This window comes from Micromys minutus (genome assembly GCF_963924665.1).
Source record: "Micromys minutus genome assembly, chromosome: 20".
In the NCBI taxonomy this organism is placed as follows: Eukaryota; Metazoa; Chordata; class Mammalia; order Rodentia; family Muridae; genus Micromys; species Micromys minutus.
Window position 1 is genome coordinate 5,832,910 of NC_137955.1, and position 27,531 is coordinate 5,860,440.

Below are 27,531 nucleotides of genomic sequence, written 5' to 3' on the forward strand. Positions count from 1 at the left end.
TTGATATATAGTGGGATATATATAACCTGAAAGGCTTAAAGCACAAAGCATCTCAGCAGGCACTGCTTTATGTTGTTTGTGCAATGAAAATAAACACAAAGTTTTAAAAAAGAATTAGAGTCTAATGTGCACTCTCGGACAGTGTGTACATGAATTGTAAATTTGATAAGAATAGCATTGAATCATTCTTTTTCTTAGACGAACCACTCCATTTTTTCTTTATGTTTTATTTGTCTAGGTGGGGTGAAACCTTGTGCATTAAACTGCCTGGCTGAAGGCTACAATTTCTACACGGAGAGAGCCCCTGCTGTGATAGATGGGACCCAGTGCAATGCAGACTCACTGGATATCTGTATCAATGGAGAATGCAAGGTGGCTCAAATTTTACTTCTCTTTGTTGGGGTCTTTGTCTTCTCTCAGAGAGCTTTTGCTGGGTTCTATGTTCAATTTTTCTTAAAGCCACATTTTAGATAAATTAAATTTTATTAAAGAACAACAATGCAGCACACACACACACACACATATATACGTGCATGCATACACATGCATATATGTGGACACACACATGCATACATACACCAGAATGATTCATTCATATTATTAAACCATGCAAAGGTGATATCTTTTAGAATTCTAGTTATATTTACAATAATTTCCAAGGATATAATTTTGTATTTTTAATTTGTATTCCCTCATTCTGTTTATAAACAAATATTATAAAAATAGGGGATAAGGATTCAACTCTTCTTCATGTGGCTACCATATGTTCTTCTTGGAAGGCTTTATGTATTTAATTGAGTAATTTTTTTCTCAAACTGTGAAATAGCTATGTTCCACCTACTTTATCTCCTTTTAAAGAATTTTGATGGTTTTCATTACACAGTCAGACTTATTAAAGCATTTACTTTAGCATTAGCCAGACAGCTTGGAAAGGGTTGGGACCAAATCTATGAATCTTATCATAATAAGAAAAGCCACAAAACCACTGTTCTCATAACTTGTTTTGCTTGTTTTACTTTGAAGAGAAGCACACATTACTGAGTGATATAAACTGAGAACAAGGAGATAAAAGCAGTGTTTTGATTACCTTCATAATTTGCAATTTCCTTTGGATAACTTGCTTCTAGATCTGATGATTCAGTTAATGTATGTGTGTGTGTGTTTGTGTATGTGTGTGTAAATAAAAAAAGAGATTTGTGTTTGTGTGTATTTGTATAGTACTTTATCTTCTCATAGAAAATATGTTGTATGACAGTTTTTTAGGTGACAAAATATAATTCTAGGTTTTATTTGTGGAAATTTCAGATGTATAAATTCAGGAATCAAAATATATCATATACATGTTAAAATTCATATTTTTGTATTTAAAGACACCATTCATCTTGGCTTCTTAAATCGAATGCTTACATCTCTTTTTTTTAAAAGACAATTTGATTCCCAAATTAGAAACTTGTATATGTTTGTTTAAAAATCTTACTCAGGTTTGAACATTATTATTAGCAACTATCAGTAACAATGGGCTGACAAATGCCATGGTTTAGGAAGGGCAGACAGACTCTCTATTATATCCCTGCAGAGGAGGAGCCCCGTAGGGTCCCCTCTGTTACAGCCCTGTAGAGGACCATAAGTCATTTTTCATAGTTCTTGAATTACTTGACTGGTATTAAAAGGAAGAATCTGTTACTAATACATTACAATATTCTAAAGGATTAGAACATTGTATCTGTTAACAAAAGAGAAATTTAAGTTAGAAGTAGTTATATTTCTAGGAAATAATTTTTTGTAAGTTTAAGTATTTAGAAATGTTAGCTATACTTGAGAATGACATTAGATGGGAAAATATTTCCTATTTTGATTTCCTTTACTGGAAATACAAGTAAATAACTACGTTATATGTATTTGATTAGTTATGGTTTCAGGAATTTCCCTTTTTGACACACTGAATATTCTCTATTTTCAGCATGTAGGTTGTGATAATATTTTGGGATCTGATGCTAGGGAAGATAGGTGCCGAGTCTGTGGTGGGGATGGAAGCACCTGTGATGCCATTGAAGGGTTCTTCAATGACTCATTGCCCAGAGGAGGTGAGTACAGAAAGAATTCTTCCTCTGGTGGACTGCAGTAGGAAAGACTCTTGCTTTTCCTTTCTTCCCTACTGAAAACCTCCTTTGTGTAGGCCAGAAGTATCTTTTCCCTAGTGGTCCTTTCAGTTTCTTACATATTAAATGTGGCGTTACAAAGTTATCTTAATGCAATTTGACTTAGTGTTTTGGGAAGGACAGCTTACTGAAAATTAAAAGTAAGTTTTTGACCATGCTAGGCAAATAGTCTTCCATTTAGGGCTCAACATCCCAGTCTGGCTTTGAATTCCCAGGCATAGGTAATTTCGTTCTCTCAGCCTCATTGGGTAGCTTTGAGTGTAAGGGAGTGATACTATGTCTTCCAACTTCCCATGCTTCTTCAAACTGTGGAAACTCATAGAGCATTAGTGTGAGGAGAATGCATTGAGAAAAGAAAGATGATCCAGTATTACACATGCTAAGGCCATAAAATATATTGAGATGATTTTAGACAAAAAATATTTAGGCACAGGCAGGCAGGTATCTTTGAATTCATGACCAGCTTGGTCCTAATAGTGAGGTTCTAGGCCCCCCAAGGACTACGTAGTCACACCCTACCTCAGGTTCCCCCCACTATTCCCCAATTAAACATTTTTTTCCTCTAAAATTTCGTCATAGATACACTAGAGACTAGTTTATATTTTGCAATTATGGAGTACAAAGTCACAGGAGAAAATAGAGAATTGAGAGCAATGCTGATTTTAGAGGCTAAGCACCCATTTTCTAGGTAGCTGCTCATTGCTGGTGATCTTCTGTATTCCAGGTTATATGGAAGTGGTTCAGATACCAAGAGGCTCTGTTCATATTGAAGTAAGAGAAGTTTTCATGTCAAAAAATTACATTGGTAAGTTATTTTGCTAGATTTTTTAAAAATTAGTGATGTAAAAGACATAATACTGAAAGATGTTGCAAGCTACAGCCATACACATACAAAATACTAAGCAGAAAAAATAGAAGCTTATAGTTTACACTTCACTATGTTATCTGATGTTTAACTCAATATTATTTAAGCATGGCTTACATATAGTAGAATATGTGATAACTATATGATTTGACTATTATTAATAGTTATAGAAATGTTACAAACAAGGTAGAAAACACATCTATGATTGATTCTAAACCTTATTTCATTTTGTAGTTAAATTGCTTTCATTCCTCTCTGCAGTTTAATTGTTAGTCCCAACCTTGGACTCAGGCAAACATTGATATGTTTTTAATTTTTTATGTGTGTAGTATGTATACATATATACATGTATGTTACAATAATAAATATAATAATTACAATTTTATAATATTCTATTAATATTTATTCAATGATGATGGATATTTGAAACTATTGTAAGTAATGCTTCTGTGTGTATGTGTATTTGTGTGTGTGTGTGTGTCTGTATCTGTGTGTCTGCGTGTCCTGGTGCATGTGCACATGTATTTTTTCATGTGAAGAACATTAGCTGTCATGTTTCAACAGTCTTTCACTTTTTTTGAGATAGAATTTTTAACTGGGACCAGGGGCTTGTGGATTAGTTTAGACTGGCTGGCTACTGAACCTGAGAAATCCAGCTATTTCTTGGTCCCCAAAATTGGGATTACAGGCACAGGCCACTGACCCACATATTTTTTAATGAGAGTTCTGAGGATCAACTTCAGGTTCTTATGCTTACAATACATATACTTTCCCAACTAAATGATTTTCCTGTCCCTGAATAAAGTTTCTTTGAACAGTCATAAGCAAACTTTCTGTGAATATATGTTTTTATTTCTCCTGGATAAATTCCTAAAAGGAACTGACCTCATTTATCTTTTTAAAAAGTTAAAATTTTTAATTTAACTTTTAATTTTTTAAGACAGTTCCATGACAGTGATAATGAATCCCAGAAATCCCAGAACTTGGGAGGTAGGGACAGGAGGATCAGGAGTTAAAGGCTAACCTCAGCTGCATGGTAAGTTCCAGGCCACCTAGGTTATAAAAGACCCTGGAGAGAGAAAAGAGAAACAAAGACAGAGCAATAGAGAGGGACAGGACAGACAAATAGCGAGAAAAAGAGAAAGATTACAAAACACTGCAGTCATTAGAGGAAAGAGAATGGTTGTTTATTAGAATATTAATCATTATTAATATTACTAATATTGTTAAGATTAATATTAATAATAGAGTTACCCACCATATCAAAGATATTGCTACACTCCAAATTTATTACAGCATTGTCCACAAAAATCTATGATATACAAATAACCTAAGTATGTGCTAAGGAATGAAAGAATAAGACAGTCGTATTATATTTATGTAAGGAATATCCATCAATCTTATAAATAAAACAAAGAAAGAAAGCTAAAAGCATGTACTGCTTTTTCAGAGGGCATGAGTTCAGGTCTCAGCCTGTGTGTTGAGCAGCTAACTACTGCCTATAACTTCAGTTCCATGGAATCTGACACCTTGTTCCTGAGTCTGGGATACTGCACTACATGCATAGACACATACATACGCATATCATTGTTGTGAAATATTTTAAAAGAGTTCTGTAGCTACCAGTCCTGTGGTCTCACTCCACTGAAGCTACAGTGTGAAGCCAGGCACCTGGTCCCACATGGTCCTCTGCAGCCCAGTAAAATCATGACTCAAAAATCAACTTATCAAATAGATTTGTATGTTAAATCCACAATACATCCAAACAAAAAATCTGCCCACTTAGACAAGATAAAATTGATCTAGTTCAACTTAATCTGAACCATCCTCCTTTGCCACCTCCATCTTGAATCTCCTGCTTCTCCTTCTCTATGGCTTACCAAACTTTGTCCCACCCCACTCTCAATTATATATTGCCTTGACATCAACCTACTCACCATTAAAAATGAAAAAGAAATATGGCTCTTTTAACAAGACGTAACAAACCAAAACAGAAGGAAGAACTCACACAGGGCTTTTACCCTTAGATTAGAGATACAGGTTCTTAAAAGGTAAGAGAGGTAGAATTTATTTTTTTCCCATAGATAGATACACAAAATGATTATCTAATCCAACTCTAAGTGGTTAATCCTAAGAAATATACATATAAGCAACACTAAACAGACTCCTCAGTCTAGTGGTAAATATTAGAAAAAGAAGCACCAACCCTCGATATCACTGGTATCCTAAAGCCACATGGCATTTGTGGGGTATTTTCATCTCAATCAGCAAAATGTCTCCACCCACTCCCTGCTGCTGGCTATCCTCTGGGCCATGTGGCGGGCGGTCTCTCCGCCTCCATAACTAGTCCCATCTCATTCATGGCTCTCTGCTGTGGACCCTGCTCTCATTCCCAACAACCTTGTAAAATCAAAATTCCACAGGCTTGTAATTAATCAATCAGATTTATATCAATAAGTCCCCACTCTACAAAACATCCACACAGTAAACTCAGAACCAATTAATATTGATACAAACAGCCTACCTAGATAAGACGGATTGTCTTATAATAATCAATCCCTTATAAGATATTCATAGCTACCTGTTGACTATTTAAAGCCACACAGCGGTGGGTCATCTTCATTCTCCTCCACCTCAGCTTCTTCTCCCTCCTTCCCTATCTCTTCCACCTTTCCAAAACTCTGTTCCTGCCTATTTTTCTCACTGCCCAATAACAGGCCTTGCCTTATCTTGTGCCTGCTCTCACCTGCATATAGACATCAACAATTCACCTTTTCTGTCTGATTAAAAGAGAAAAAAAAGCTTTTCTCTCAAATGTAAGCTAAGCATAGCTATTACCATTTTGTAATTTTATACAAATTATAAAATTCACCTAACACCCAATTGACCATTTTTGTCAATTAAATAGAATAGTCTGTTATCTATCCTAGCTTAAGAAAGGCTTAAAATCTATATGTTACGTTCTGGTTAGCTTGTATAGTATGTGATAACTAATTAAATGTTTTCTCAACGTTAAACAGCCTGGATGAGCCATGAGACTATATAATAAGTCTTCAACCCCATTAGAAATTAGAGAACAATCAATACTAACTGAAAGCATAGGAAGCCTAACACGGCTTCCAGAACTGAGACAAGTTACAGAAATAGCTGCCTACCTGTGCAGTTCCCTGTTAGCAAAACATGAGAGCATCAGTCCTCAGCCTTCTGGCCCGGGAATCTGACAGGCCTTAGTGAAACAGGAATTAGTAAGAACTAGCTTATTCTGTCTCAGAAGAACTAAGCTGTCCTAACTTGTAAATTGTGTCCTCTCGAGAACAGTACAGGTCTGTAGAAAATATAGGCAAGTTCTGCCCAGTGGCTACCTACTTGGAGGTGGAGATGCTCAATTTCTTCTTTTAATCCACAAAAGGGGAGCTATTAGGAGCAGATGTCTTAACAAATGTTAAGTAATATTAGATGTCGTATTTTGTGAATTCCTGATGTTTTTGAAAACCATCTATCTATGTAAAGTAGTCTGGACTGTTGTTCGTTAACTACTCTTAATGAATTATCTTGAAAATACCCCAACAATAAACTCAGAGCCATGAATTTGTTATTTGAGGTCTCCCTCTATCAAATCTGATCTATATAACTCCGGAAGGTGTTTAGAGTCTAGTCACCCTTTCTAAAACCACAAAGACAAAACCTTCCTCCCAAAAAAGTATGTCCTGTATTTGGCAACCAAAAAAGCTTATATCGTGCATTCTTTCCCAGAGAAATAATATAAACACAAAACTCAGAATCACACCCATTTTGAAAATTCAACAATTCAAAATAAATGACGTAAACTAAAACACTGCATGAGACTATTCTAGGCCTCTCTAATCTGTCATGCCAGAAAATCAACCCAAAATTTCTATGAAGCCCACATTAGAAAGAATATAAATTATCCTGCAGACTTTAATATACCATCTTTAAAGTAAAGTTTCACTAATACCTACCTATAGGAAGTAGGCAGCCTTTATCTATTATGCTCTCTGCTTGGAACATCAGACACTTACTAATAACTTCTATAATAAACATCTGTTATGCACTCTGCATGGTGCAACAGACTTCAATTTTTCTCTGTACTAGTTGTGAACTGTGGGCAGAATTTCCCGTGTGACTCGGGCAAAGTCTGTATTCTCTCCTTTTAACTGTAAAAACAATTTAATCACACTTCTGTAATACCTGCTAATAAGAAGCAGGGAGCTTGTCAAACCAGGATTTTAATTTAAAATTCCCATGGAGCCCACATTAGAAAGAATATGAATATCCTGTAAGATAGAGCATTATCTTCATATCATCTTTAAAGCAAATAAACCAAACTTTAAAACTTTCTGCCTTAGAGCAGTCATCTTGTCTCATCTCACAGCAGGGGACCACAGAGAATATGAGCTGAGTTTGCCCTATTCTTTATTTAAGGTTCACACCCTTGAGCCATCACTTACTCCTCATGGGTCAACTGGCTCTCACTTAGAAAATAAACTCTAACTAATTCTAATTCTCAGGCTGATATTCTTACATTTTTAGTGGATTCTTTCCCCACGATGGGCGCCACCTGAAGTGGTAAATATTTAAAAAGTGGCGGACTGTTCCTGTGCACCACACCACACTACCCCCGGCTACTCTCTGTCTTCAGCAGAGGCTGCCCTCCTGTGGCTCCCCATCGTGAACTCTGCTTACATTCCTAGAAACCTGGCAACACCAAAACTCTAGAGGCTTGTAGTTTATCAATCAGATTCATTTTAATAAATTACCATTCCACAAAATGTCTACACAATAAACTCAGAACCAGTTGATATTGGTATAAACTGCCCACCTAGATGAGAAATTGTCCTATAATAATCTATCCCTTACAAAATATTCATAATTTCCTATGGCTATTAAAGCCACACAGAGATGGATTATCTTCTTCCTCCTCCATCTTGGCTTCTCCTCCTCTCCTTTCCAAAACTCTGTCCCTACCTATCTTTTTCATGGCCCAATCATATGCCTTGCCTTATCTTGTGCTTGCCCTCGCCTTCATATAGACATCAACACTTTTCAGGTTGTGGTGTGTGTGTATGTGTGTGTGTTTATCAAACAACAATAATAATTAAATAATAAGAGGTCATGAATTTGAAAGGGAGTGGAGGACATGGGAGGGGTTGGTGGAAAGGGGGAAGTCATATTTTACTTTTAAAAATTGAAAAAAGGAAAATAAAGATAAAACAAGAAAATCCTGCTGTCTATATAACATGAACAAAATCAAAAGACATTTTGCAAAATGATGTAAACCAGACACAGACATAGATAGCACATGACAACATTTATATGTACACTATAAAAATATGCATCTCGTAGAAACAAAATAGAAAAAAAGGTTGATTCCAGCATGTCTTGATAGGAGACTAATAATAAGTGGAAAGATGTAGATCAACAAGTTTAAACTTTGAGTTAAATAATAAATCCTGGAACTATATCTTTTAAGAGTACATTGTTATGTGACACTGTTCATGAGGAAATGTGAACAAACATCTAAACACTGGAGAGAGGAAAGTGAAGACATTGAAGCTGGACACTACCAAAGTCACTGTTACTTGTAGGGCTATAGATAAGGGGTTCCTTACAAAAGCAGAGATTACTCCTATGTCTGCCTCACTAATCCCAGCTCAGCAGAGATGATCATTCCCAAAGGTTGGGAACCTGGAATATACTGCACAGCCTGCAGGAAGCTCATTAGGCTGAGCAGTGCTCTTTCCAGGTGAACCAGTTTGAAGATACTTGGTTGGTCTCTGCTTCTTCCAAGGGGCTGGCCTTGTCTTAGAGTCTTCCTTTCACCATGGCTCACCTGACGGTGACTCTACACCTCATATGGTCTTGGAAACAGGACTACTCAGTTTCAGAAACTTCTGGAGAAAATTTCATGTGCTTATTTCCTGATTTAAGAAACTTTCCAGAGCTCCCCTTAAAACACCTATTGTTTAACCTTCCTGGAAGGTTTTAATCTCAAGAAACTTCTACACAAATATAGGCTTAAAATTAACTAACAGAACAGTCATCTAGCCACACACAAAAAGCAACTAGGTAAGTCAGCATTTTACAAAGTATGTAAGGTCATCACATTCCAAACCGAAATTCTTCAACTTTTTGGTTTTATCCCAAAATACCTGGGATAAAAAAAAGAAATATATGGTTGTATTCTAAACTACATGAATGCTATTCAGAGGAGTTCCAATTTTCGATATTATTGTCAATACTTGGTAATCATATGGAAATAATTTGTTTTAATTTATTTTGTGAGGTCTCAGCATGTAGCTCTGTCTGTTCTGAAACTTACTGTATAGAGTAGGATGGCCTAAAACTTGGAGACTCACATGTCTCTGCTTCTTAGATGCTGAGATTAGAGTTGTGGAACACCACACCAGGCTGGATACCTTCTTTTGTCACGTGTCTAATAAACATTTTAGCTATTTTTATCCCTTGGGTTTTTTGTTTTGTTTTGTTTTGTTTTGAGACCGGGCCTTGCTGTGTTTCCCAGGTTAATATGAACATTGCTGTGTAACCTAAACTAGGTAGAAATTATGCTCCTCCTACCCCAGGTAAAGTGTGCTTGAAACTTTTATGGCTTGAATTCATGTCCTAGCTTAGAAATGTGTGTGTAAGATTGTGAACATTCTCTTCCGTGTTCTTCAAGAGGTTTATATTGCTGCAGTGGGAACAAAAAGTGATAGTTTTAAGGGATTACTCGGCATACCTCAGAGGTAGAGTAGATGCCTACCACACACAGAGCCCTCAGCTGAGTTTCCAGCACTAAAAAGTAAAAACAGAACAAAGAATACTTTTTCGCTTTTACATGAAACATAGCCCATTTAAATTAGTTATTATAGAATGTATAAAGTAAGGTCTGAGATTCTTTTTCCCTTATAGATAGTAAATTTCTGTAGCATCACATTTTAAAAAGCATGTCATTTCCTCTATTGAATGACAATGCCACCTTTGTTAGACATCGGCTGAACATGAGTTTATTTGTTGTCTATATTCCTGATTTTTTTCTATGTGTCTATCTTTTAAACAAAACCATACTGTATTGGACAGTGGAGACTTTCTGTCAGGACTGAAGTTTCTAGGCGTTAAATCTTTGAGTTTGTGCTTTTTTTCTAATTATTTTTTGCTTTTCTACTTCAGTTGTGTAGAATTAACATCTTAAATATATATTAGAGTACCTGTTAAATATACTTGTATATTTATTTTAGCCTACTTTAGGTTTCTTTTGTTGATATTATATTATACAGGTTTTGTACATGTTTTCTGACATTAGTAATTTTGGTGTTTTGAGCAGTCAGTGGTAGATTCAAATCTAGGATCATGTACATACTAGGCAAGCCCACTTCTTTATTTTCTAGTTTGCAATAACATTATAAATGGTTTCAACTTTAAGTTTATTTTCCAATTTTAATTATTATTGTTATGTAACTCAGGTCTTTTATTTTGAAAGATAATTTTATTAGTTTTAATTCTGTGTGTGTATGTCTATGTTCAGGTGTGTGCATATTGGTGACTGTAGTATCAGATCTTCTGAAGTTACAGTTATAGACAGAATTGAGCCAATCTGCATGGTACTAGGAACTGAACTTAGGTTCTCTATAAGACTGACATTTGCCCTAAACTGAATCTTTTCAGCCCTCAACTAATTTTGTTTTTTACTTCCCTTATATTTTGAGACCCTAGTTATGATAATTTGCCCATTTTTGTAGAGATTATAAATTTGTGTTTGTGACTTTTCTTTTTCTTTCATTTTTTTAAAAAACATCATCAGGCAACCTTGATCAAAGCCCTGTTCACTGATATTGAAAGATATATATGAACTCCTGTCCTGGATGTTACAGTGTTGGTCTTAATCTTTGTTTACCTTACTGCTGTTCCAGCATGAGTTACTCCCGGCCCCATGCCAGCCTGTGTTCGGCTCTCCATCCTTTTTAGTGCAAAGCATTACTTTCAGTGTCTTTTGTCGGGAGGCCTAATGGTCATAAACTCCCATAACCTGCTTTCATTATAAGTGTTTTTTCTTTCTCTCCACATTGTAACATAGAGTTTTGCCAAGCATCACAATCTGGTCTAACAGCTGTAATCTTCCCTTGAAATACCTATTCTCAAGGCCTTTTAAAAGTTTCATTTAAAATGTCAGCTATTTTGATAGGCCTCTGTTATAGGTACCTTGGCGTTTCTCTCTTGCAGCTTTTGATTAATTTTCACTGTTCTTGATACTTAGTATATTTGACTATGGGGTGGTATGGGAAGTTTTTTTCTGGAGCTATTTGGTGTTCTGCAATCCTTATATTCCTAGATGGATTTCACTTTTCCTCGAGTTAGAAAATATTCTGCTATGATTGTATTAAAAATGCTTTTTATGTTTTTGAAATGTAGTTCTTCTCCTTCCATGTCTCCAGTTTAAAGACTTGGTGTTTCATGGGACCCCAAACTGCTTCACATATTCCATTCATACATTCTTCAACTCCTGAGAGCCTATTTCCCCTTTGTTCTATTTATTGGCGAGGCTTTTCTCTTAATTTTTTATTTTTTGATTGATTTTTATCTCTAACATCTCAATTTGGGTTTTCTTCAATATTTTAATTTTTATATTGTATGTTGGCTTCTTTACTTCATTCAACTGTTTACTCATTCATTTCTTTTTGAGGAGAGCAGCAGAACTTTATTGAGGGTATTCAAGAGAGTAGGGAGGGCTCCCTAGGCCCCTCCAATTATTATGGGGGTCTGGGATGGAAATTGTGAGGGAGATGCTCAGTGTTGGGGGCCGAGTTGGGATGGGGACTCCTCAGCAACTGAGGGCCTATCTCTTTCTCTCAGTGTCCTTGCTGGGAGCTGAGTGGTCCAGGGTTTCTTACTCCTTAGAGGCCATGTAGGCCATACTCATTCATTTCTTTAAGCGTGTTTATAATTATTCTTTTGAATTTTTTTGTCTAGAATTTTTATGTAGGTATTTCTCACTCAGGGCCATTATCTGGGATTGGTACTTTTTGGAGGAGGCAAGTTGTCTTGGGTTTTCATATTACTTGTACTCTTGTGTAGTGGTTTCCACATGAGAGTTAGATTTAGGGAGTTTGGTTGTTTGGTTGGTCATCATAAGGAGGCTATATTGTAGTATGGTTGAGATATCATTTTTCTTTTTGATCTGTATTCTTCTCCTGAGATTTAACTACTGATTGATAGAGTGGGCACTCCCTAGGAATAAGCACCCTTCTTACTGAGTTCTGACTGGTTTCTCTCATGTTTCTGTCCTGGATCCAGTCTTGCTGCTAGGAATTCCTCTGCAATAGGTAGTCTTTCCCCAACATCTTTGTATCTGAGAACTACTCTGGACTAATGTCTGGGCTTCACTCTGGATCCTACTCCAGATCTAGCTCTGGCTTGGTTCCTGGGAATGAAAGTGATTTCCCACCTTTTAGAATAAGTTTCTAGAATACTTCTCATGCTGTGCTGAGTAAGGATTTTATGGGTTTTTTTCTTGATGTTCCTTCTGTGTATCAGCTAAGTGCTACATGAAGTGTACTTTTAGACACAACAAGGCTGATTCCTGGGTGCCATCGCTGGTTTCCCTGGCTTTGCTACATGACTCGTGGTCTTTGCTTGCATAATGGGTCAGTGCAAGCAATTCAGGGTATGTGGATCAGTTGCAAGTCTAGCATACCTCTGACCTCAGGATGGGCTCACACAAGTGGAAAGGCATGGAAATTAGCATAGCATACCTCCTGATGGTATTTTCATACATAACTTAGTTCTGGTTGTTTTCTTCACTTCATATCCACTCCTCTTTTCTGTCTTCCTACCCCATCTCCTTCCTTCTACCTATCTATCCCACCTCTTCCTCTTAAAACTTTCATTTCACCTGGTAAATCTTCTTTCTCATGTATACTACTTATGTAGCCACTTGGATTTTTATTTAATTTATTGTTTTTCCTATTTTTATTAGATATGTTATGTATTTACATTTCAAATGCTATTCCCTTTCTCCCCCTCTTCTATCTCCCTTCCCCTGATTCTATGAAGATGCTCCCACTCTCACCTCATTGCCCTGGTATTCCCCTAGACTGAGAAAATGGGTCTTCACAGAAGCAAGGGCTTCTCCTTCTGTTGGTGCCAGACAATGTCTTCCTCTGATACATATGCAGTTAGAATCATGGGTCCCTCCATGTGAACTCATTGGTTGATGTTTTAGTCCCTGAGAGCTCTGGGGGGGGCATTGTTGGATGCTATTGTTGTTCTTCCTATGGGGTTGCAGACCCCTGGGATTTCTATATTTAAAAATATGCTTTTTCTTAGCAGTTGTGTACCTCTGTATATGTTTCTCTGTCTGTTGGTCTGTCTGTCTGTTTCTCTCTCTCTCTCTCTCTCTCTCTCTCTCTCTCTCTCTCTCTCTCTCTCTCTCTCTCTCTCCTCTCTCTCTGCCCCCCTTCTCTCTCTCACACACAACTAAATAAAATAATTAAGTTTTAATAATATGGCTGGTGAGACGGTTCAGTGGGAAAAAGCACTTGCCATGTGAGCCTGACAGCCTGAGTTTAGTCCCTGGATTTGACTCCCCCATGTGCCAGGCCACTTACGTGCTAGCAATCTTTCACTCACACACATACTAATGATGAGCTACATTTAAAACATGTCTTTTATATCCTACAAACTACTTTTAAAAAATCACATATAAGTACACTGTAGCTGTCTTCAGACACACCAGAAGAGGGCATCAGACCCCATTACAGATGGTTGTGAGCCACCATGTGGTTGTTGGGATTTGAACTCAGGACCTTTGGAAGAACAGTCAGTGCTCTCAACCACTGAGCCATCTCTCCAGCCCAACAGTCTACCTTTAAAAACTATAACCTTTTAATATATTTGGGGGTTTGTAACAAACATTTTCTGAAAAAGACCAGATAACCAACATATTCAGCTTTGAAGACAGATAGCCTCTGGCAAGGCCTTTGTAGTAAGATGACAGCCACAGATGTAGGTAAGTGAATGGATATGACTATATTTCAATAAAACTTCATGAAAAAAATAGATGGTTGTTCATGGTTGTCAACCTTTGAGTTAGATAATTTGTATTTAATGTAGCTACCAATATCATTGGGTCTAAGCTTACCAGCTTGCTATTTATAAGTATGTATATAAACTATGTATGATTCTATGTGAATTTTACCTATTATATATTACTTTCATATATTTTAATGACTAATCAAGAGTTTAATATTTCATTTACTACCTACTAGTAGTTAATTATATGATTAGACAGTTATTAGTTTTCCAATGTTCTAGTCATGATGGCACAGAATGCCTAGTTAACTTATCCCATTACATTTTCAAATTACATCATGCTATCACACTTGTTTACCTTTGCTGTCTCCTATATGTCCATGTGCTATTTTAAAGTGTGCACATTTCTATATGGAATTATCCCTGCAGTGTGTTGTCGATATTTTTATTTCACAATTGCTGAGCTTAGGATATAACTTTAAGGGTCCTGGCTTTGTTCCCAGCACCAAAATAAATAAGTCCTTTAAATTTTAAAATAAGAAACAAAATACTCATATATTTGCCATTGCTTGCTATACTTCCTTTCTTTGTATGATCTAAATTTCAAGTTAATTTAAACTTGTGTGTTATTTTCTTTATAACTTCTTCACATATATTTATAGTCTTTAAAAATTTTTTGTTAGAGTAAGTAAATTCCAGACATTTTGCTTATGCTTTCTTATGATTATTAAATTTTCTTAGTTAGAATGCCAATATTTCTTTTTATGGCCTGTGTTTCTTATTATTTAAAACATTGTTTAAATTTGAATATATTTTGATTATATTCTTTCCCTCAAATCCTTCTAGATCCTACTTCCCTGTCCACCCAACTTTTAAATTTTTTCTCGATCAGCAAACAAAAATCTAGTACAACAAACTCCCCCCAAATCAAGAAAACAATGTAAAGCCACACCCCAAAACCAAAACACCACCAAACCAAAGCACTAATGTGTGTGTGCTCACCTGTGCGCAAACACAAACACACACACACACACACACACACACACACACACACACACACACACACACACACAAAACAAAACAAAAGAATTCTGTAGAGTCCCGTTATGTGTTGGTCAATTACTTCTGGATGTAAGACCTGTCCTGGAGTTGGTGATATACCCAATGCCACCTACCAAAGAAACAGGTTCTTTTTCTTTCTGAACAGATTAAAATGACAGTTCAATTGTTAATTTTACTCTAGTGGCCAAATTCTCTCTCTCTCTCTCTCTCTCTCTCTCTCTCTCTCTCACACACACACACACACACAAACACACACATAAAAGTTTGATGAGACTAACTAACAGACTGATAAAGAACTCAAGAGAAGGTACAAGCCTTTATATTTTAAAAATATATTTGTATTAACTGTTTTACTGATAATTAAATAAATGCTGTTGTTTTTGTTGTTGTAGTTTGGGACAGAGTCTCAGTTATACACCTCTGGCTGGCTTAGCATGTGCAGTGTAGACAAGACCTGCCTCAGACTGAGAAAGATCTTCCTGACTTTGCCACTGCCCCCCAACACTGAAATTAAAAGCAGAGGCCACCATATCTGACTTCCTTTTTTGTTTGTTTGGTTATTTTTGTTTTGTTTTGTTTTACCAAATTTTAAAAAAGGTTCAGATGTCCTTACAAAACCTAATTCTGAACTATTTTTTAATAAGACGAAAAGTAATTGGGGATGATCAATAATCAAGCACTTGTCTAATATGTATAAGGTCTGGGGCCCGCAGAGAGGAGGACACAGAGAAGGGAGTGTGACAGAGAGCAGCAGAGGCAAAGAGAATATTGCGGAAAGCAGTGATTGAAAATGAGGATTGTGAAGTAATAAAAAATAAAAATAAAAACCAAATAGTGCTTAAATCTAGTTGAACTGGATAGGTCCAGTTCACTTGTAACTGAGGTCTGAAGCACCTTAGAGAGGACTGGAGTGAAAGGTAAGCCTGGATTACCGAGAGAGGAGAGAAAGGGACAGAGGGGCTGAGAAAGAGCTGACATGGTCTTACTGAAGAGTCTAGTTAGCCATGGGAAGGTCAGTGAATCTTTGAGCATACCTGAAGGCAAGGGGCTGGGAGGACGGTGGTGTTCTAGAAAGGTATAGACCATGGTCCTTTCAGGCCCTTTGTGCTGATTCTCCAGTCACACTGACAGATTTATCACCAGTTCATTTATGAGTTCTGTAGAGAGGTTCTGTTGTCTGTGCCAGAATCATGTCTTTCCTTGCCATGGCCGCTAAATCACTTTTGGGATTCTGCCCTCACTCCTACTCTCAAGTGAAGTGGCTTTTAAATTTTCTCCTAATGCCTTGTTTATCTTCCCAAGCAAATGTATCTTTTGAACGATTGTTTTCCCACCAATGACATGAATTCTTAGGCAATTACCCTCAGCATTCATATGAAAGATTATTGGCGGTCTTTAGTTCACATGGGTTCATTATTATTATGTTCTTTGACAATTGCATATATGTGTATATATATATATATATATATATATATAATTCATTAGTATTACCTTCTCTCCCCTACATACTCCCATCCCTATCAAAACTCTTTATTCTCTTTCTCGAATTTATGACATGTAGGGGTTTTTTTATGACCATTTATTTAGTTGAACCAGGATCTGTGGGGCTTTTGAACAGAAAGTATCCACTGGAGGCTAATGGGGTCACCAGTGGATCTATCTGTAGCAAATAGGTCAGCAGTGTTGGATAGGGACCCCTAAACCCCTCCCATTCCTGTCTGACTGTTAGTGGACCAATTATTGTACAGAACTAATGCAGACTTTGCAGCTGCTATAACTTTGTGATTCCAGTTTGTATTTAAAATGATATGGTGGCCTCCAATCCTTCTGTAGACCAAGCACTCAGGAGGTTATGGCAGGAGGCTTACAAGTATAAGACCAGCCCTGGGTGCATGGAGGGAACTTGTCTCAGACTCAAAGCAAGTGAAGCTGTTACTTCAGTGGCTGCCCTTGCTTTGTTCTGCACCCTGGGCTGGCCTTTAGGCCATAGATGCCCGGGTTTCTCTTGTGCCTGATGTTATCTCACCCTACCCTGTGGCTCCATAGGCTCTCAGTGTCTAGTTTCTACACTCTCCTTCATGCATGGAGGAAGGAAGGGTCCTGGCTTTCTACCCTCAGTCCATCCAGCTATCACCCATTTCTTGCCCTTAGGACCCAGGATATAGATATGGCACAAAGGTTTCTAAATCCCTTTTTTCTATGCACTTTTTTAATTTAAGATGGTGCGATCCCAAATACAAATCTTTCCATAATAAAGTCTGTCAGTATTTAGGAGAAATAAAAGCAAACAAGGGAAGGTTGAGACAGATGTGGGAAGGGAGGAGTGGCCTAGCATCATCTATGAATAAGATCAGTGTCCATTATTAACTATAGTATATGGCAGATACACAATATACTGATAAAAGAAATTTCAAACATTTAGGTGGATATTGTTTTCTTTTCTAGCTTTAAAATCTGAAGGGGATGATTACTATATTAATGGTGCCTGGACTATTGACTGGCCTAGGAAATTTGATGTTTCGGGGACAGCTTTTCACTACAAGAGACCAACAGATGAACCAGAATCCTTGGAAGCTCTAGGACCCACCTCCGAGAACCTCATTGTAATGGTAAATGTGTCTTTGTCATTATGTTTTTACTGTAATTTCCACATTATAGAGTAAAAAGGGTCAAGTTTAATCTGATTTGCTCTGGAGGTGATGAAGTTGAGGGTACAAAGGGGAAATGATTGAAAGGGTGTGGAGACTGCAGAGTGAAGGCCATGGTACTCTTTCAAGATGGCTTTTATCTTTTCATGGTTTTTTGAATAAGTTTGGAGGGTTTGGTTTCGGTTGGGTTTTGTTGTTGTTTTGTTTTGTTTTTTGGTTTGGGAATTTTGTTTGTTTTTCTGTTTGAGACAGGGTTTCTCTGGATAGCCTTAGCTGTCCTAGAACTTGCTCTGTAGACCAGGCCAAGTTCAACTTCATAGATATCAGCCTGCCTCTGCCTCCCAAGTGCTGGATTAAAGACATGTGCCCTGTCCAGCTTTAAGTAAAAGAGTTTTATCCTGCAGTATAGTTGAAAAAAAACAGTGACAAACTACCCATGAATGGAAAAAAAACATTTTTTTTTTTTATAAACTCGGGTACTTGCCTTGAAGCCTCATCAGATAAACACATTTGCCACTAAACCTGACAATCTAGGTTCAATTCCCATGGTCCACACAAAAAAAGAAGAGAACCAATTTTGGCAAATTGACCTCTAACTTCTGTACATGCTCCAAGGCTTACCCCCATATACACCAATAAATAAACAAAAATGTAATAATCTTTGAGTTGTGGTGAGTTCATGGTCAGCCTGAACCACAAAGTGAGATTGTTAAGAACTAAAGTTAGTAAGCAAATGTTCCAAATTTCCTGAAAAAACTTTTTCTATGGCATTTTCCTCTTCAGAAGAAATAATAAATATCTGAATGAAAGCTCATTGTATTTTAATTATCTTCACCAGTTGTTTTCAATGGCAGGTTCTTCTCCAAGAACAGAATTTGGGAATTAGGTACAAGTTCAATGTTCCCATCGTTCGTACTGGCAGTGGGGATAATGAAGTTGGCTTCATGTGGACACACCAGCCCTGGGCCGAATGCTCTGCTACTTGTGCTGGAGGTAAGACACCCACTAGGCAGCCCACAGCTGGCAGTGTGGGAACAGAACCTACTCTGAGCTGTGTTTTGTTTGCTAAAGAAGCTAATTGAAAACATTTTTTGCAGGTTTGCTTCAAGCTGTAATTTAGCAAAAGAAACTTTGCTTAATTATATTACATTCTGTTTCTTTCAACCTCATGTAATTTATACAGATTTGTTGGTAATATACATCTTGGCACAATGAGTATCTCTGCTGGTGCTTCTCCAAGACTATCTTGAAGGTGGGCTGTTTGCTTTTCGTGAACACATTCGTGGTAAAGAACATCACAAGTTTTAAATTTAAAAGCCAGCAAGAATCATACATCACAGATGCAACTTATTGTAATGGGGCATGAGAATGTATGTGTGCTTGTATGTTTGTGTTTGCAAGATTGTGTGTTTTCCACAATGCCATTCAAACTCCTTTCAACAACCATCAAAGTTAAGGGGCAATGTACTGGGATGCTACATAATTCCTGTTGTCTGGGTCTCTGGGCTAATGACGTTAGTTACCCCGTTAATACCCCATCAGTGAGGTAGACATAGCTGTTAGGCAGTGGTTGGTGATGTGTTGGTTGTCCCATGTGCGTTTTTCATGGGTGCCTTTTCCCCAAAATTTACTCTATTCCTAATCCTCCTCCCTCTAGTGGCCACCAATGCAATTCTTTACCTCTGGCTGGGAGAGCAGGACAGTTGGCTTCCTTCAAAGCCAACACCCTTGCTGCTTCATGGACTGGTGAGTAGAAGTGCTGTGAAAGCAGCATCTTCCTTCTCTCTGGAGACTGTGCACCACCTCCCACAGAGCTCTATTATAGTAGGCGAGGAGCAAACCCATCCTTCAAGGCCAAGGAGGCCGACAGTACCTCACCATTCCAAAACCAACGTATACATTTAAAATAATAATATTTAGAGTGTTGAAATTGAAATGAATAACACATTCCCTTCTAAACTGTGCAGCAGTTATATGCATTCCCTGGATCTCATCCACCGGATCTCTAAACACCTCAAGAATTTGAATAGGGAAAAATACCATATGACAAAATCCATAGTTTAGCTCATAAAAATTAAAGTCATCCATTCTTCTAACTCCAATTTCAGCAGTAAAGACAACACAACATGAAAAATCAAAAAAGAAGATGAATATCACTCTATTAATATTCACTCATGTAAATACCACAAAATATGGTTAAGTAGAGCTTGCAAGCCATTTTAAAAGTTCTCCTATTCCCACACATTTCATGTGTGAGATGTCTGTTGGCTCAATATAAAGATTTTAAAACTATGATGCATCATCAGTTCTTTTAATGAAATCAATGATTAATACCAGTGCAGATTACTCTTAACTAATTCACTTTTGTTCCCATTAGAGCCATTGCCTTATATTTGAGGGCATTTATACATAAATCTTTCTTTTTGCTAATTTGACCACTTTTTAGTTACTCTATAAATTGATCTTCCCCTTTCTACCTACCAACAAAAAAGCCCTCATTAGGATAATGTATATTTAAGTTAGGCCCTTAGCAAAGTAGAATTAAGAGTAATTAAGGATGGGTTCAGATAATTTAAGGTTTAGGCATTGTAATAATTATGTCCTAAAGCTGAGGTCAGAGAAGCATGGTGGTATCTTCAAGTCTGCAACAGAATACTGAATGAGGAGCCCTACTGCTTGTTCTTCTATTGATCAGTTGCTATATTTGAAGACTGTTTAGTCACAGTCTTGCTTGATTGAGGTCAAGGAGAGATTAAATGAATTCCCAGTGTTTTTTCAACCTATGATTCTGTTTGTTCAGAAAGCACATAGACCAAGTTTGAGGTATCATGAAAACTTCATTCAAATAAAAACTGAGATTATTGAAGTAAAAAGCATGAAATTTTTAAATGGGATATTCTTTTCTATAACATTCATATTGAAAAAAATGGCAATGATTTGTGAGTGAGGAAGAAAGAAAATAAAAAAAAAAAAAAAAAAACTAAAGAAAACCAGCAAGGAAAAAAGCCCCTGGAAGGAGAGGTTTCTTTTCCATAGCATAAACTACTTTGATTCTAGATCTACTGATCTTATATCTGAGGTGGTTCTGGGACCCCAAACTCTGCTTGAGTGTGAGTGATTATGAGCATCTTGAAGCCAGTGCTTTTGTTGAGAGAGAGAACTCAGTGGTTGAAAGTTGGCAGGTGTGGTGTGCAGAACGGTCATTTGTCATGGTCATCCAAATGTGATCTGGAACCAGCTGTCTCAGTTCAGTTAGGGATTCATTTGAAAAGCTGATATGGGGGGGGGGATCTGTTTCAGACCACCTGTAGTGAAACTTTGAGTAGGGATTGTGTTTTCACCCGTTCCTCCTGTGGTTTTCTGCTCACACAAGATCATGGATCACTGTTTCTGACTTTTAGAGCAACTGAAACCTAGCACTGTAGGCATATAGAGTTCAAGGCCTGGTCACTGAAGTCTAAATCTTTGAGTGTTTATTTTTCTCCTAGGAATAATATCTGGAACATTCTAGGGGAAGAAAGCACTTATAGACATTTAATTGTTATGAGTACTCATAAAGCCATAAAGCAATAATTTTGACAAATGCCTTATTTTTATTTCTCATTGATGTGATAAAATACTCTGACAAAAACAACATAAGGAAGAGTTTATTTAATCACAATTATAAGTTACAGTTCATCATGGCAGGGAAGCCCAAGTCAAGACATAGGACCTTGAAGCACCTAGTTGCATTACCTTCCCAGTCAAGAGCAGAGCACAAACAATTAATGCATACATGTATCCACCATTGACTTGCTTTGTCTATTTTTACACAATCCAATAGTCCTTTCCCGGGTGATGGTTTCACCCACAGGGGATGTGTTTTCCTATTAATCGATATAATCACCCCCAGAGATGCCCACAGGCAAGCCTAATCTAGACAGTTCTTCATTGACATTCCTTTCCCAGGTGATACTAGATTGTGTCAATTTGACAACTAAAACTAATACTCAAAAGAGTATGTATACATCTTTTTTTCCACTGTAGGAAATTGGATGTCTTGGGGTAGATAACTTGTTATAGATACACGCTATTAAAATTATTTTTCCTATATGTGCCTCTACTGTTAATTTCAGATACTTTAAATACTGGAAGTGTATATTTGAAAGAAGTAAAGTTCCTTAGAGCTCAAGAATGTTAATCAAAAAGAAGTCCAGAGCCATCTACCATCATGGCAAAAATGACTTAGAAACTAGGGATAAAAACTAAAGTCAGTTATTTGTTATGATATTTTACTTTGATATTCCCAGAGAGGCACTGGGAGCCTTGAAGCTCTCAAGCTTTTAAATGAAAAGAAAAAAGCAAGAAGAACTCTCAAAGAACTTGTAGTTGAAGTCTCATAAGAATTCTCTGTGTTGTTGTTCATTATTGGTTCTACATACTTACTGACATCAAGACTGCTTAAACTGTGAGTCAGGGAACAAGAATGATAGTTTTCTATGATGAGATATTTTAAGATAAAAAATTAAAAACTGTTTTTCTGTATCTTAGCAGACCTGATGACAAATCTAATATACAGGAAATATTGGTGACGATTCAGTTACTCTGAGTCAGTGATGTAGTACTTCCTTGAGTTGATCAGAAACATTAAGCTGCTATAGGGTATTGTCTTCAGGATAAATGTGAATTCAGGATAAACTCTAATTCTTCTTTGAAAAACTCACTAAATTAAGACTTTCCTTCTTTCATAAACCTTGTTACTTCTTCTAAAATATGTTTATGCTGTATCCAAATGATTATGTATCGTGTTCTTTAAATGAGTTCCTAATTTGCTATACTTGGATTAATGATCACAATCATATGTAAATTAATTAAAGTCAGTTTAATACTGAAATAAATATTGTTTTATGATAAGACCACAGAAACTGTCTTGGAATAGTAATCCATGCCATATAACATTTGCTCCATGGCTTTTACTGGTAAAACTGGCAGCTACTTTATTCTTACCCACAGACTCCAGTCACCGCATACCTCCTCTTACCAATGTTTGCCTGGGTGTGTTGTTCTCAAAGTTTGTCACATATAAAACCTACCAGGAGAGTATCTTAAAACACACATTGTTAGGCTTTGTTTCCAGATTCAGGTGCACAGGTATTGATAGCTTAGGAGCCTTACGCCAGCAAGGCCAAATGATAATCTTTATTATTAAAAGTGGCTCTGTGGCATGGCTGTTTAATAACAAATGAAAAATGTAGTTTATAAAACATATTGTGATGCCTAGTATTCTTTGATCATCTCCAACAACCACACTAAATAGCCTTTGCTATGATTAATTTTATTACATAAATAGACTTCAAGTTAAATAATTTTTAAATTAGAAAGGCAGCAGTAGAGGCTAGTTAGTAATACCTTAACATAGTGTTTCTCTAATAATAATAATAAATAGTTACTCTGGACATAGGTTTTCCCCACTTACCAACTCTGTAGAGGAACTTGTTATATATCCACCTAAGTATCCCCTTCGCCAGCTGGAATTTGTTCAAAAACCTTCCCCAAAGCAACAGCACTTAACTTGCCACAGGTTGGAAAGACCAGGACTCTAAATATTCCTGAGATTCTGATACTTGGATTTTTTTCGACACCCCATCCTTTATAAATGGTTAGGGGTTTAAAAAAGTCTGAACATCAGAGTTTTTAAAAAATCCCTGAGAAATTCTAAGGTGCAGTTCATATTTTAAAATTATAGACTTTGGTATGGATTAAAAGTTTTAGTCCTCAGGAAACTAACATCTCTTATAAATTGGCTACGAGTTAAATTCAAAGGTTGATGAGATTCGGGAGTGACCATTTGGGGCAAAAAATAGAGACCAACATCACTGAGTAGAGGGAAAGAGGTAAAATGGCGGCCTGTGGTTTTAACCAACTTCTTCTGTCACTTCATAGAATTTTAAATTTTAGAGTAAAGTCTTCCAAGACCACTAACCAAGAGTCTTTAGCATTGTAGTTCACTTTGACCTGTTTTGCTACTAAGGAATTAATTCTTCACTAATACTGCAAAGAAAAGAGAAATACGCATAATATTGTATATTTGTTATGGTTTTGCAGTTATACTTGAAATGCTCTGCTTCTCCTCCATTAGCATTATTAACTATCCCCATAATCTGTCCACGTTGTTTTTCCCCCTAGGATTTCCTTTGTTTCTCTTTGTGATGTGAAAGAATTTCATACCAAAGAGAGTCTTTAGTGTCCTTTCATTGTTAAACATTACTTTGCAGATCAGGAGAAGACAGCTGTGTTAAAGCTGTGCTTAGATTGAAGAAGAGAAAGGAAGCAGAGTCATTACAGAAAACATTTTTTGTTATTTAAAGATCAAAGATACAATTTTGTTTTTATTTTATTATGTAGAGAAATGACTCAGCAGTTAAGCTCACTCACTGCTCTTGCAGAGGATCCAGCACCCACATCAAATAACTGCCTGTAACTCCAATTCTAAGAGATCTGACACCCAATTCTGATCTCTGTGGACAGACACATGCACACACATGGTGCACACATGTACACTCAGGCAAATGCACATGCATATAAAATAAATAAATCTCTAAAATCTATACTATACGGGTGTTCTGATCAGATACATTGGGTATCTAAAATGCTGTTGTTGTTTTCCTTTATATTTACAGACCGTTTTATTGCTCTTGCATGTTTGGTGCATTTTAAATTATTTTCCTTCCCTAGAAATCATTGTAAGTTAACTATTTTTTGTTGTTTGTGTTTGCAGTGGTAGGCAAGCATTTTACCAGTGAGCTATCCCCCAACCCAACAAGCCTAATTTGTATGTGCATGTGCACAAGTGCATGCGCATGAGTGTGTTGTGTGTGTGTGTGTGAGAGAGAGAGAGAGAGAGAGACAGAAAGAGAGAGAGGGAGAGAGAAAGAGAGAGAGGGAGAGAGAGAGAGAGAGAGAGAGAGAGAGAGAGAGAGAGAGAGAGGAGATTTTTTATACATTTCTTCTTTCCAAATAGGAATTTAAAAATTTGTATTGTATGCATCATGTCCTGATTGATCTAGGTTTTTATGTATTGAAGCTGCTTTCTACTGTGACCCTTGGAAGACAGTTTCCAACTACTATTTTCCAATTCGAGGATAAATTTATAAAAGCACCAAGGTAGCTAAAGACACTATAGCATGCTCATGTGTTGCTACAAAACAGTGTTCCTTTTTATGTTCTTGCTGTGGAAACATGGTAACACTGGTCCTAGTCAACACAAGGTATTATCAAATTATCTCATCCTATAAATAAACAAAGCTTACATTTCTCCCTGCAGTAAAAAATTATTGAAAACCAAAAGTTACATAAAAATCCTAACTTAATGTATCATTAAGACTGGGGGAATAATCACCTCACTCCTTTTCAATCGATTTTGAATTTCTTCTCCTATGAAGAAAAAATAATCATATAAGCACAATTTAAGATCCTAGTGATTTTTAGTATTTAAAGATGAAAAATGTTTTGCTCCTCCAGATTGGGAAGTAGAGATCTTAAATAATGTATAAACATCTCTCATCTGTACTTGCTCTTCTTCCTGAGTAATTGTTTCCTCTGTCTCTTTAGTTCAGTCTAAGGCTGGTGTGTAATTAAAGCACAATGTGAATAAAAGGAAAACAAAAAGGACAAAAAAATTTAAAATGGTCTTGGATAGCAACTTCTTTGTGAATTAACAAGTTTATATAATATTCTATAATAATCAATTTATAAATAATTTTCATAGTATCTTAATGAATTTATCATATAGATTGTCTTAGCCTATGAAACATTCTATGGTTATACCTTTTGTTGCCATATATTTTATTTGCAAAAATGATAAAATACAAGCATAATGTAAACTTAAATGGCAATAAGTGCATTCTAAAGAGATTTTTAAGTTGTTCTCAAAGTGACTAGTAAGTAGGTGCAATACTGAGCCACACCCATGTCATACATATAACCTCAGCACATTGGTGGACCAAGACAGAAAATTAGTGAGTTAAAACCAGCCTGAGCTATATAGAGAGTTTGAGGCTACATGAGGTTCATTTTAAACTCTTCTTCAAAATAAGAGAAGGAGAGGAGAGAGAAGTATATAATACAGTCTTTAGGCTGGAGCTAATGCACAACTCAAAGGAGACACTCTCAAGGCACTGGGTGAAGCAGAGAAAAATGTTTACGCTTAATGTAATTAAATATCCAATAAATTTCTTTGCCAATTCTAAAATGTTTGTCTAATACATTTAACATCACTAAATTGTCGTTTTATGCAAGTCAGTGTTGTAAGGCTTGATTTTTTAAATAACTGACACTATTAGGTACACACTAGGAAGTCAAAATAGATAGGGCCAATCTAAAACAGAGGAAAACAAAGTCCAACAGGTTGAGGGTCTGTGTTGGTGGTGGCTGTCTTTGTCTCTCTCTTCCTCTCTCTTTCCATCTGTCTTTTTCTTTATCTGTCTCTGGTGTTTCTGGAGATTAAATTAAGGGTTTCATACATACTAGGCAAGTGACCTACCCTGAGCTACAACCCCAGCTTTATGCTCTACTCTGGAATTTAAGGGGAAGACAGACAGAACAGGTGAGTACTTCAAAGATCTGAATTATTGAAATGAAGAGAAAGGGTAAAGATAAACTAGAGCATGTTCAGATCTGAAAGAAAGATTAGAGGCCATCTAATTCAATTTTCTCATTTTGCAAAGAGAAATGAAAATTTGTCTTAAGTCCTTCACTGACTAGAGATAAAGGAGTTGGAGGTGAAGGAAAACATAGAAAAGAGATAAAGTGAGATGGAAGGGGACCACACTCATTTGATTATGAAAGAGTTCTTATATTATGAAGATCTAGAAGAGCAAAATTATCCAGTAATTTACCAAAATGAGAGGAGTGTACAACTAAATATATCAGACTGAAAATGCGATATTTTCTAGATAAGGTATGTAATATCCTTCCCACCACATTTTAATGTAATCTTGCCTTCAGTAAATACATTTGCTCTAGAAAAAATATATTTCTCCGTTTCCAACCGAAAGGCCCATGCGTGCGGACCAAATGCTCAGGTCATTTGCCACCGAGAACAACGGGGATCTGGGAACACAGGCCTGGTGAAACTGAGCTTCCAGTAGCACAAAGAGGTCTGGGCCAAGCCCGCAAAAAGCACAGCTCCCACGATTGGTTCAGGGGAGCAGGAACCCTGGAATAGGGACTTATTATTCTCCTGGAAAGCCATTGCATGCGGACCAAACTCTCAGGAAGTTTGCTACTTAGAACAGTGGAGATCCAGGGACACAGGTCTGGCGAAACTGCACTGCGAGTAGCCAGGGCAAAGAGAGGGCTAGACCTAGCGTGCACTAAGTGTGGAGCTCTGGTTAGTCCAGGGGAGCAGGAACTCTGCCTTAGAGACTCCGGTCCACCCAGAAGGACCTTGCATGTGGACCAAACAAACGCTCAAGCATTTTGCCACCAAAAACAGCAGAGATCCAGGGACACAGGCCAGGTACACAGGAAAGAAGGGAACCAATCACTGAAAACAAGAACACATATAATCACAGACGACAAGATGGCAAGAGGAAAGCAAAACAACTTACCCAATGGAAACCAAGGCAACCTGGCAACACTAGAAACCAACTCTCCCATCACAGCAAACAGCAGAATGCCAAACACTCCAGAAAAAGAAGACTCAGACCTGAAATCATACCTCAAAATGATGATGGAGATTTTTAAACAAGAATGAGATGAAAAGCATAAA

The 27,531-nt window shown here is 36.9% G+C and overlaps 1 protein-coding gene across 1 annotated transcript in view; it reads left to right on the top strand.

Moving 5' to 3' along the window:
- ADAMTS6 (ADAM metallopeptidase with thrombospondin type 1 motif 6) overlaps nucleotides 1-27,531 on the top strand; it is a gene marked incomplete at both ends in the record, with an annotated part of 264,023 nt that overhangs the window by 196,863 nt on the left and 39,629 nt on the right. The window contains 5 exons of the mRNA XM_080933513.1: nucleotides 239-372; nucleotides 1,961-2,084; nucleotides 2,884-2,964; nucleotides 17,578-17,741; nucleotides 18,635-18,773. Of these exons, the coding sequence (XP_080789639.1) occupies nucleotides 239-372; nucleotides 1,961-2,084; nucleotides 2,884-2,964; nucleotides 17,578-17,741; nucleotides 18,635-18,773 (642 nt within the window). The remainder of the gene's footprint in view (nucleotides 1-238; nucleotides 373-1,960; nucleotides 2,085-2,883; nucleotides 2,965-17,577; nucleotides 17,742-18,634; nucleotides 18,774-27,531) is intronic.